The sequence below is a fragment of the Bombina bombina genome, chromosome 5 (assembly GCF_027579735.1).
Source record: "Bombina bombina isolate aBomBom1 chromosome 5, aBomBom1.pri, whole genome shotgun sequence".
Taxonomy (NCBI): Eukaryota; Metazoa; Chordata; class Amphibia; order Anura; family Bombinatoridae; genus Bombina; species Bombina bombina.
In genome coordinates, this window is record NC_069503.1 from 232,294,165 (window position 1) to 232,306,288 (window position 12,124).

At 40.6% G+C, this 12,124-nt stretch overlaps 1 protein-coding gene across 1 annotated transcript in view; it reads right to left on the reverse strand.

Annotated features, from left to right (window-relative positions):
* Window positions 1-1,310: 1,310 nt before the first annotated feature.
* Window positions 1,311-12,124, reverse strand: part of MTPAP (mitochondrial poly(A) polymerase) — a 72,429-nt gene continuing 61,615 nt past the window's right edge. The window contains exon 9 of the mRNA XM_053713894.1: window positions 1,311-1,897. Within this exon, the coding sequence (XP_053569869.1) occupies window positions 1,577-1,897 (321 nt within the window). The 3' untranslated portion in view covers window positions 1,311-1,576. The remainder of the gene's footprint in view (window positions 1,898-12,124) is intronic.

A 12,124-nucleotide genomic window follows, 5' to 3' on the forward strand; every position in this document is an offset into this window, starting at 1 on the left:
GTTGTAAAGATATATAGATATATATATACTGTGGGCTTTAAACTTTGTGAAACCGTATCTACCAACATACAGGAAGCACTTCCGGTATTTTTATATAATTACTTCCGGTTCTATCATTTTTTAAAAGGGTGTATATTTATATAAAGAAGAGAAGTTGCATCAAATTCTACTTAAATACTAAGTCTCATCTTCATATTGAGGCATATTGTGTCTCTTATAGTGATACAGTCTTATTAGATATAACATAGCAGCATCGATCCTCCAGAAATAGTGAACTGTTGTGAAATTGCGAAACCGGAAGTGCCCATTACGTCATTTCCAGTATCGGTCTTCTGCGGAGAGAGATGAAGGGCTAAAAATGTATTCATATAGGAGATCAAAAGTCCTTTTTACTTTACAGTTAGCAGAGAATTCGTCTACAGTCAGCAAGGACTTTACTGTAGAGGAATTTTAAAGTAATTGGGAGAACATATAAACGGAGGTAGACAATTATGTCACTTCCGGTGTGCCGACATTCATAAATAATATAGAGGATGGTAACTTATATAGTCCCCTACACATTCTTGAAGATTTATTGACACTACTGACACTATTCTCACATTGGATTTTTTATGTTGGACTTTCACTGCACTTTCTATGGGATAACATTCCAAACTTGGATTCCTGTTTGGTCATCTATCATTATTCATCTGTTTATGTATATATCATTCATGATCTGAAATTCATATTCATTGGTCAAGATATTTAACTCTATACATTGCTATTTTGTAAGATTAATTTTTACTTTTTACATTGTTATATATATTTAATTTATCTATTTGGATGTAATAAATTAGATTTTTATTAGCATTTTAATTCAGAGTGTTTCTCCTCCTAAATACCTCTGCCTTTGGCGCTGTATACAACACACCACGTAATCACAGTATTGGTTATGCAAAACTGGGGAATGGGTAATAAAGGTATTATCTATCTTTTTAAATAATAAACAGGGGATGGAAACTAATGAGACTCTACATATAATCGTGTGATAACGTTGTTGTATTGTTTTCCTTTCCTATCTGATATTGTTACTCAAGTTTTAATTATTTCCCAGTATTATTGATGAACTATTCTTCTACTTTATAAGTTATATAGCTAAATTATACCCAAATATATTATTTTAAGTGCCACAGATATTTTTGGCACAGGTATAACATATTTCGACATACACATACTACATATACTACTCTGTTTGATTTATATTTGTTGTCAGATATGGTGTCCACAGTGATATAATACAATAATACACACAAAGTACTCCTAAAAAAATAAACAATTCCCAAAAAAACTTTAATGTTTTTTCTGTAATTTATAAGATGCATTTGGATATAAAAATGAGTGTTAAGTAACAGAAGTCCTGTACACAAATGCTGCTTATCTCACATAAGCATTATCCAGGCAGATATATTCAGAAACACATGATCTTCTGGATGAAACCGCATAAAACATTCTGCAAGGAGATCTGAGCAAGTTCTTTATACAACTGGGTCCTGATGGCACAATATTCCAACATTAGGTGTTTTTGTATCACAGGTTGCTACCTTACTTTTCCATTGGCCTTTAAAGATTCCAAAAGATTTTTGATTCTTTCGCTGGCAGGTCCTCTCTTTCTCTTCTTTTTGCTTTTCCCAATACCCTGAGACACTGAAGGCAGCAGTAAAGCAGCAAGGCCCCAGGCCTGGTTGCCTTTATTTGAAGGATTGCTCAATTGTTCTTGGAAAATCCAGGCACTTTCCCTTGCTAAGGCAACAAACCTGTCCATCTGGGTTTGGTTAACATTCTTACTTATATTAAGGACCTGCTCAAATGGATTTTGGATATATAATGGAGACGATTCTGGCTTATTCTGTTCCTGCCCCTGTATCAAAAACAAAACAACATTGAAATGCTATTTTGATCATGTCTGGTGTCAAACATCATAGATAGACAATACAGTTAAATTTAAACTTAAAGGGATATTAAACCTTATGTTTCATTGTTGTAATAAAAGCACTAAGTAGTGGCTTATACTTAAAGGGACAGTCTAGTCAAACTAAACTATCATGATTCAGATAGGGCATGCAATTCTAAACAACTTTCCAATTTACGTTTATCATCAAATTTGCTCTCTTGGTATTCTTTGTGGAAAGCTAAACCTAGATTGACTCGTATGCTAATTTCTAAGCAGTTGAACTGCATTTTATCTTATCTTATGGTAATTTTACAGTTTTTGACAGACACTGCTAGTTCATTGGTTTCATATTAGATAACATTGTGCTCACTCCAGTAGGAGTTATATAAGAGTCAGCACTGTTTGGCTAAAATGTAAGTCTGTCAAAAGAACAGTGATAAGAGTGCAGTCTGCAGAGGCTTAAATACAAGGTAACCACAGAGGTAAAAAGTATATTAAAGGGACAGTAAACACCAGAATTTTTGTTGTTTAAAAAGAAAGATAATCCCTTTATTACCCATTCCCCAATTTTGCATAACCAACACAGTTATAATAATATAATTTTTACCTCTGTGATTACCTTGTATCTATGCCTCTGCAAACTGCCCCCTTATTTCAGTTCTTTTGACAGACTTGCATTTTTAGCCAATCAGTGCTGACTCCTAGGAGCTTCACGTGCCTGAGCTCAATGTTATCTATAAGAAAAACATGAACTAACGCCCGCTAGTGGTAAAAAAACTGTCAAAATGCTTTCAGATTAGAGGCGGGCTTCAAGGTCTAAGAAATTAGCACATGAGCCTCCTAGATTTAGCTTTCAACTAAGAATACCAAGAGAACAAAGCAAAATTGGTAATAAAAGTAAATTGGAAAGTTGTTTAAAATTACATGCCCTATTTAAATCATGAAATATTTTTTTTTACTTTACTGTCCCTTTATAATAACATTGTTAGTTGTGCAAAACTAGGTAATGGGTAATAATTGAAAATTAACAACAAAATATAAGCAAAATATAAGCATAATATAAGCATATTTCTATATCTTGGCCCATACCCTGGGTAATAATTACCAGTGAGACCGCCTCTCCAGAGGGGCTTGGACACAACTATCCACTCCCCTCATTTACCATAAAAGCTTCCAGTGGGACACCACCCCTTCCTCCTCCTAGAGAGGTCCAGCCAAAACAGGTGAACCAAGCAAAGGGAGGGAGCCTGGTAAGTATTACCCAGAGTATGGGCCAAGATATAGAAATTGCTTATCATTTGTTGTTAATTTCCAATTATCTTGGCCCCGCTGGTAATACTTACCAGTGAGAGAATACAAAGCAGCAATAAAAGAAAGGGTGGGAAAGAAATAAAAACATTGATATGAAATCAATAAAGATGAAACTGAAAATCTTCCAACCACACCTAGCAGAAGCTGATAGGCAAACAAGTTTTAAAAATATAAAGTTCCCTTTTTTCTGTAAGCCATAGAGAACATCTGTAGAACCAAACCAAAGATGGTAGGTCCAGAAGGAGCCTGGCCTTGACAAGAATATGATAAGCCCTCTGGAACTTGTTCATTCTATTACTTGTTTGAAAGCAAAATAACTTGAACAAACCAAATAAAGATGTGTGAATGTCTACCCAAAATGAGGACCTTGTAACAAAACAAAGAGAAAAAACAGCTACAAAAGGAATTGAGTCTTCTAGCAGAAAACTTAAAACAGATCACAACCAAGAGGTTAAAAATGAGTTAATTCAATACCCCTGCTTATCAAGACTGAATGAAGGAAAAAAGAATGTCTTGACTTCAATAAAAGTCAGAGACAACATTGCTAACAGTTCTCAAGATTATTCCATCATGATAAAATAATAAGGTATGACAGTATCACACAAAGTAACTAAAATTCTTAACATCACTGGTGTTGCAATAAATAGTTTCTGGAAAAATTATTTCAATGAGAGACAAGATGGGAATAAAACTAAGGATCCAAAAGTAAGAACCCAGGATGAATTTGTAAAACTAAGTAAATTGGATATGGACCAAGACTTGAAAAGATTGCATAACCAAGAGATCTAAAGCCTCAGATGTTGGAGCACAAGCATCTTACAAAAAGACCAACACTTTTTAATTAACAGATATAATCTTATTTGCAGAATTACAAAAGAAAGCAGAATATCTGCTATGAAGCATTATATTGGACCATCCAAAACAGATCAGTAATAGAAAATATAAATTATGCTTACCTGATAATTAAATTTCCATCGTGGGGAGGAGAGTCCACAGCTTCATTCATTACTTGTGGGAATTAACCAGGAGGAGGCAAAAGACACCCCGGTCAAAGGCTTAAATACCTCCCCCCACTTCCCTCATCCCCCAGTCATTCTGCCGAGGGAACAAGGAACAGTAGGAGAAATATCAGGGTATAAATGGTGCCAGAAGAAACAAAACTAAATTTAGGTGCGCCCACCGGAGCAACGGGCGTTAGCCGTGGACTCTCCTCCCCACGATGGAAATGAAATTATCAGGTAAGCATCATTTATATTTTCCATCTAAAGGGGAGGAGAGTCCACGGCTTCATTCATTACTTGTTGGAACAAATACCCTAGAAGACACTGAATAAAAATAACGGGAGGGCAAAAGAAGGCGGACCCTAATCTGAGGACACCACAGCAAAGATAAAACTTCAAAGCTCGAACCACATCCAAATTATGAAGTAACCTCTCCATAGAAAAAGAAGGGTTAAGACCCAAAGAAAGAACGACTATTTCCTGATTGATGTTACGAGTAGACACAACCTTGGGAAGAAATCCCAAACCAGTGTGAAGAACAGCCTTATCAGCATGAAAAACCAGATAAGGAGGCTCATATTGCAAGGCCGCCAACTCATGTGCCGATGCAATATCCAACATAAACAGAACCTTCCAAGAAGTAACTTAATGTCAAGAGAGTGCATAGGTTCAAACGGAACCCTCTGCAACACCTTCAGAACAAAGTTCAAGCTTCAGGGAGTAGCGGACTGTCTAAAAACAGGCTACTAGACAGAACCTGAACAAAAGACTGAATATCAGAAAGCTCAGCGAGCCTCTTGTGCAACAAAACAGATAAAGCCGAAATCTGTCCCTTTAAGGAACTGGCGGAAAGGCCCTTCTCCAGTCCATCCTGGAGAAAGGACAGAATCCTGGATACCTTAACCTTGTGTCAAGGATATCCACACGTCTCACACCAGGACAAGTAAGTCCTCCACACCTTATGATAGATGCGACGAGTGACCGGCTTCTCTGGCCTGAATTTAGCCAGAGAATCCTCACTTGGCTAAGACTAAGCGTTCAATCTCCACGCAGTCCGCCTCAGAGAATCTAGATTTTGATGTTGAAAGGGACCCTGAACCAACAGATCCCTGCGACAGGGTAACCTCCATGGAGGAGACGAATTCCCCACTAGATGCGCAAACCACGTCCTCTGCGGACACAAAGGAGCAATCAGAATAACCAAAGCTTGCTCCTGTGCTTGATGCGGGCCACTACTCGAGGTAGAAGTAGCAACGGTGGAACGGTGCCTAGGGATCCCTGGACCACGACCCGTATCTGGGCAGCTTGCAATGGAGTTTGGACGCCATGAGATCTATCTCCGGCATCACCCATCTGAGACAAATCTCTGAAAACACCTTGGGTTGGAGAGACCATTCCCCCGAATGGAAGGATTGTCTACTTAGAAAATCCACTTTCTAGTTGTCCACACCCGGAATGTGGATTGCCGAGAGCAAGCAGCTGTGGGACTCTGCCCATTCCAATATCCGAGAAACCTCCCTCATTGCTAGGGAGCTTCTCGTCCCCCCCTTGATGGTTGATGTAGACCACCGAGGTATGTCTGTCTGGAAGCTGAACGACCCCAGGAGAGGCCACACCTTTAGTGCATTGTAGATCGCTCTAAGTTCCAGAATATTGATCAGGAGGAAGGACTCCTCTCGAGACCACTTTCCCTGTGCCATCCTGGCACCCCAAACAGCACCCCATCCTGCCAGACTCGTGTCAGTGGTCACAATCTCCCAGGACAGTCTCAGGAAGGATGTCCCCTGGGGCAGTTGTTGCGGACGGATCCACCAAGAGAGGGAATCCCTCGTCCGAACATCCAGGGAAATCTGTTGGGATAGATCTGAATGGTCGATGTTCCACTGTCTCAACATGCAAAACTGAAGAGGTCTGAGATGGAACCTGGCAAAAGGAATGACATCTATGCTGGACACCATGAGCCTGATCACCTCCATACTCTGAGCCACCGAGGGACTGGAGGAGGACTGAAGGGCAAGACAGGTAGACGCAATCTTCCTGCATCACGGATCTGTGAGAAATATCTTCATGGATATAGAATCTATTATCATTCCCAGGAACTCCACCCTGTTGCTGGGAATCAGGGAGCTCTTTCCTGAGTTTATCTTCCAACCGTGAGATTGGAGTAACAAAAGAAGGGCCATGGAGTGATCCTCTACGAGACTGAACGACGGTGCCTGGACTAGGATGTCGTCCAGATAGTGCGCCACAGCAATGCCTCTGGATCTAGCCACTGCAAGTAGCGCCCCGAGAACCTTTGAAAAGACTCTTGGGGCCATAGTCAGACCAAAGGGAAGGGGCACAAACTGGAAATGTTGGTCCTGAAATGCAAATCTCAGGAACCTGATGTGATCCCTGTGGATTGGCACATGAAGATAGGCATCCTTCAAGTCTATTGTAGTCATGAACTGACCCTCTTGAACTAGGGGCAGAATCGATCTGATTGTTTCCATTTTGAAAGATGGAACAGCCTGAAATTTGTTTAAACATTTTAGGTCTAGAATCGGGGTCTTGCTTTCCAAGTACCCTTGGACTGATCCGCTTTCACGGCGGGCTGCTGGCGTTGGGCCTTGTCCGCACGAAAGGGATGAAAAGTAGATCCCTTAGGCTTAACCTTCTTATCCTGCAGTAGGAAAACGCCCTTGCCTCCCGTAACCGTGGATATGATCAAGTCCAATCCTGGACTGAACAGGACCTTACCCTGAAAAGGAAGGGATAGCAGTCTGGACTTAGAGGTCATGTCCGCAGACCATGATTTTAGCCACAGTGCCCTGTGGACTAATACGGAAAAAAACTGACACCTTTGCGTTCAGACGAATAATTTGTATATTGGCATCACAAATAAAAGAATTAGCGACCCTCAAGGCCTTAATTCTCTCCTGTATCTCGTCAAGGGGAGTCTCCCTCTCGACCATGTCAGACAGAGAATCGCACCAATATGTCGCAGCTCCGGCAACCACAGCTGTGTTGGAACATCTTCTCCAACTTCTTATCCATGGGCTCTTTAAACGACGAACTATCCTAAAGAGGAACCGTTGTTCACTTTGCGAGCATAGAGATAGCAGATAGAGACAGTCCCCCATAGCTCGAGCAGAGAGTCCGGGACGGGGAACAGCTTCTTAAAGGAAAAAGAAGGGGAAAAAGAACCTAATCTCTCCCATTCATTCTTAATAATGTTAGCCATCTTAACAGGAACCGGGAAGGTCTGAGGTACCACCCTGTCCTCATACACTTTATCAAGCTTAGGAATCAAAGGTTTCTCCGGTAGTTTCGGTTCCAGAACCTCGAGGGAAGCAAGCACCTGCTTCAGCAAAAAGCGCAAATTTTCCATCCTAAACCTAAAGTCAGGCTCCTCTGCAGTAGGAACTTTAGATGACATGGACTCCAACCCAAGAGGAACGTCCTCGAAAGAGTCGGCGTCATCAACGGATAATCTTTCAGAGATATCCATTGCAGTATAAGACCCCTGGACCGGATCGTCATATTTTACCTTACGATTGCGCTTAGCAGAACGTGGTAAGGCACTTATCACCTTAGAGACCGCCGTTTGCAGTTGATCCGCAAAATCTGACGGCCAACAGATCTCTCCTGTAGGAGAAATAGACATGCCCTGGGGCGCTGCATGTGTACTTGGAGATGTATCTAGGGAACGCACCTCACGGGACGGGGTGCCCTCAGAGGTGGATGGCTCGGTAGTACTAGACATCCTTTTCTTTCGAGATGTTGTGACCTTATCAAAGCATGTGGAACATAGTTGAGCAGGCGGTTCTACCAGAACACCCTCACAATAAACACAGGTACTAGACTTAGTTAAAGAGGGAGTACCCTCTAACGCGTCAGAGTCCTCCATTGCTTGCGACTTTATTACGGACAAGATATAATAAATATAAAATGGCACCTTTATAACCTCCAATGGCCAGGAAACTCACCCCACCTAATATGACCCGGACCACAGAAACCGTTGCGCCTCCTGTGCCGCCGGTCAAGCAAAGGAAGTCGAATAGGCCCCACCCGACAGAAGGAATGCCTTGCAGGACCGCCTCTGCACTAGAGAGAACACGCGCCAAACCTGCCGTGCAAATACTCCCGGAAATGAAACTAAAGTTCACCCAATGCCAGAACCATATATCTCACACATATCGCAGCAATGACACAATAAACAATATTATGTACAAACCCCCCTGTTCAATAATCCCCCTAACAGGGATATTAACCCTTGATTCTATAAAGATAAAAGGTATCACACTGTGACCCTGTCTTCTGCATTATCATTTTGTGTATAAAAAATAAAACGATCTTACCAGAATCTAAGCCGTGGAACAGGAATACGGCCTCTCAAGTATGACAGTGTAGTAGCATCGCTCCTGACATGGACTTGAGTGTAAAAAGCAGGCAGCGTAACTCGTTAACGCTGATTGCTTATGGAGCTGTTAATCTGAGTCGGGATGGTTTCTTAGAAATACTCTCCCTGCATCTCCGGACTCTAACTTTCACCCAAGCTCTCACTGAGAGGCTGACAGGACTACTTAAAACTCCAGTCCCATTCCGAAGAGTACTACCCTCCATAAGAGACTACTCTGAATCTTCCGACACTTCTCTGCCAACCTCCTGTGATGAAAGGCAAAGAATGACTGGGGGGTGAGGGAAGTAGGGGAGGTATTTAAAACTTTGGCTGGGGTGTCTTTGTCTCCTCCTGGTGGCCAGGTTCTTAATTCCTACAAGTAACGAATGAAGCCGTGGACTCTCCTCCCCTTTAGATGGAAAAATACAAACAGTTGTAGGTTTACAGAGTGTAAACAAAACATTAAGGCAAAAAACTGCAGTTAACAGACACTTTCAGTAGCCAAGCCTTAAATCTAATACTCTAAATATGAAAATATCTATGGGAGTTTTTGAGCTTAGCACTACGCACCAGTCCCCAAATTAGCCTCTAGGCCTCCCCAACAGAATAAAAACAGGCAAAACAGCCATGTAAAAGTAATCAGCTGATTTTTCACCTGTGCCCTAAAAAAGGAGGCCCACTTAGGTAAGCCAGAGAATAGCCCCAAAAATCAGTGCCCCAGAGGAAACTAAGATCTGCATGACGAAAGAGAAGGATTACAAAATATGTTATCTTTTCCTTAAAAATTCTCTAGTACATAAGGAATCAGGAAAATTAGAGAAAACACATATATCAGAGTGAATTCCCAAAACAGAGTATCCAATCCAAGGGCTTGACATCTGGAAAAAATAGATATTTTGTGAAATTGACAAAGAAACTAGAAGTCATAGATTCATACAGTATATGGAAGATTCCATTTGTCCACAATCCTTACAAAAACTAAATTGTAGACTAAGTAATCTGTTGGAAAGACATACTCCCTGCAAAGGAAATCTGTGCTGAAATACATAAAACCTGAAATATGAATGGCTATCAGAAACTTGCATTGAAGCCGCAAAAATATATAATAAAGTTCTCCTTCAGGACTAACAGACTTCTTATTATGTCATTGCAAAATGAACCAATTTGGCTCTAACAGGATAGACTTCTGACAGACTATAAATTCTGAATTCACAAAAGAAGAGCTTCCTTTATACAAATGAAAAGGGAGAATCAGGTGAATCAGAAAAGCTTTCACCATAAATCTATCCAATACACACTTTACAAAGTTTCTCGTCTTACCAGCAAGGGTAAACACAAATGGAACAGGTGGGCATAGGTTGGGCTGTATTGCTAAGAAAGAGGCAGAACCAGCCATAAATAGTGTGTTGTTATTAAATAGGTAAAAAAAATCATACCTTACAGTTGCCCCTGATTCCTCCTGGACTGTAATGGGTTAAGGCTGAAGCTGAGGTTGATCACTCTCACAATCCATGATAATGCTGGATATACATAACATATATATATTATTAAGCCCTAGAAGCATATTAAAAATGATCCCTTTTTCAAAAAGCTGAAGTGCTATAAACGAGCACTCACTCAAATGCAGAGACGGCAAACGCCAAAATGCGGCTTTGAAGTGCAGAAATCTTCATGGGGAGAGAAAAAGGAACGCTGCAAGTTAAAGACCTCGCCAAGGCTTAAATGGATTCGCACACGCGCATGAAAATTACAGCCCTCAGGCGTGGCCCCCACAACGTCCCTTACCAATGACTTCACAGTAACATGGCGGCCCCCACAAGGAAACCGTAGGGAAAGGTTTTTCACCACCAATCGCCACAAAAGTGACCACGGTCACAGAAAAAATGGCGTCGGACATCTGGAAAGATCACCAGCTCTAGTATGCAGCCAAGGTAAGCCATCCAAGGAAGGGAATATTTCAAAGCCCAGAAGAAAAGCACGAAGAGGGACTCCTAGCCCTGTCCACCTAGTAGGCTGAACAGAACTAGGAGGAGGAAGGGGTGGTGTCCTACTGGAAGCTTTTATGGTAAATGAGGAGAGTGGATAGTTCTGTCCACGCACCTCTGGAGAGGGGGTCTCACAGGTAAGTATTAACAGAGAGGCCAAGATAAAGGGATTATCTATCTTTTTAAACAATAAAATTTCTGGAGTAGACTGTCTATTTAATAGAAATAATTGCAATATGCATTATTCATTTATTTAAAATGGTTTTTTTTTACCTTTTATTGCTTTTACATTTTATTTGTGCAATGTCCATTACTTCCTGGTACAGGAAGGCGTATCTTGAATGATGTCATAAAATTAGTCAGTTTAGTATTAAAGGGACAGTCTATTCTAACATTTTTATTGTTTAAAAAGATAGATAATGCCTTTATTACCCATTCCCCAGTTTTGCATAACCAACATATTATATTATTTGTTATATATATATATATATATATATATATATATATATATATATATATATATATATATATATATATATATATAATATATATATTATATTGTTATATTAATACTGTATACATTTTACCTCTGTGATTACCTTGTATCTAAGCCTTTTCTGACAGCCCACTGATCACATGACTTTTTATTTATTATCTATTGACTTGCATTTTATCCAATTAGTGCAGTGTCTGCCACAAACCTCATGCGTTAGCACAATGTTATCTATATGGCTCACATGAACTAGCAGTCCCCTGTTGTGAAAAAACATAATTTATGCTTACCTGATAAATTTATTTCTCTTGTAGTGTATCCAGTCCACGGATCATCCATTACTTGTGGGATATTCTCCTTCCCAACAGGAAGTTGCAAGAGGATCACCCACAGCAGAGCTGCTATATAGCTCCTCCCCTCACTGCCATATCCAGTCATTCGACCGAAACAAGCCGAGAAAGGAGAAACCATAGGGTGCAGTGGTGACAGTAGTTTAATTAAAATTTAGACCTGCCTTAAAAGGACAGGGCGGGCCGTGGACTGGATACACTACAAGAGAAATAAATTTATCAGGTAAGCATAAATTATGTTTTCTCTTGTTAAGTGTATCGAGTCCACGGATATTTCAAAACTTGTGGGATACCAATACCAAAGCTAAAGTACACGGATGATGGGAGGGACAAGGCAGGAACTTAAACGGAAGGAACCACTGCCTGTAGAACCTTTCTCCCAAAAACAGCCTCCGAAGAAGCAAAAGTATCAAATTTGTAAAATTTGGAAAAGGTATGAAGCGAAGACCAAGTCGCAGCCTTGCAAATCTGTTCAACAGAAGCCTCATTTTTAAAGGCCCAGGTGGAAGCCACAGCTCTAGTGGAATGAGCTGTAATCCTTTCAGGGGGCTGCTGTCCAGCAGTCTCATAGGCTAAACGGATTATACTCCGAAGCTAAAAAGAAAGAGAGGTTGCCGAGGCCTTTTGACCTCTCCTCTGTCCAGAGTAAACAACAAACAGGTTAGATGTTTGA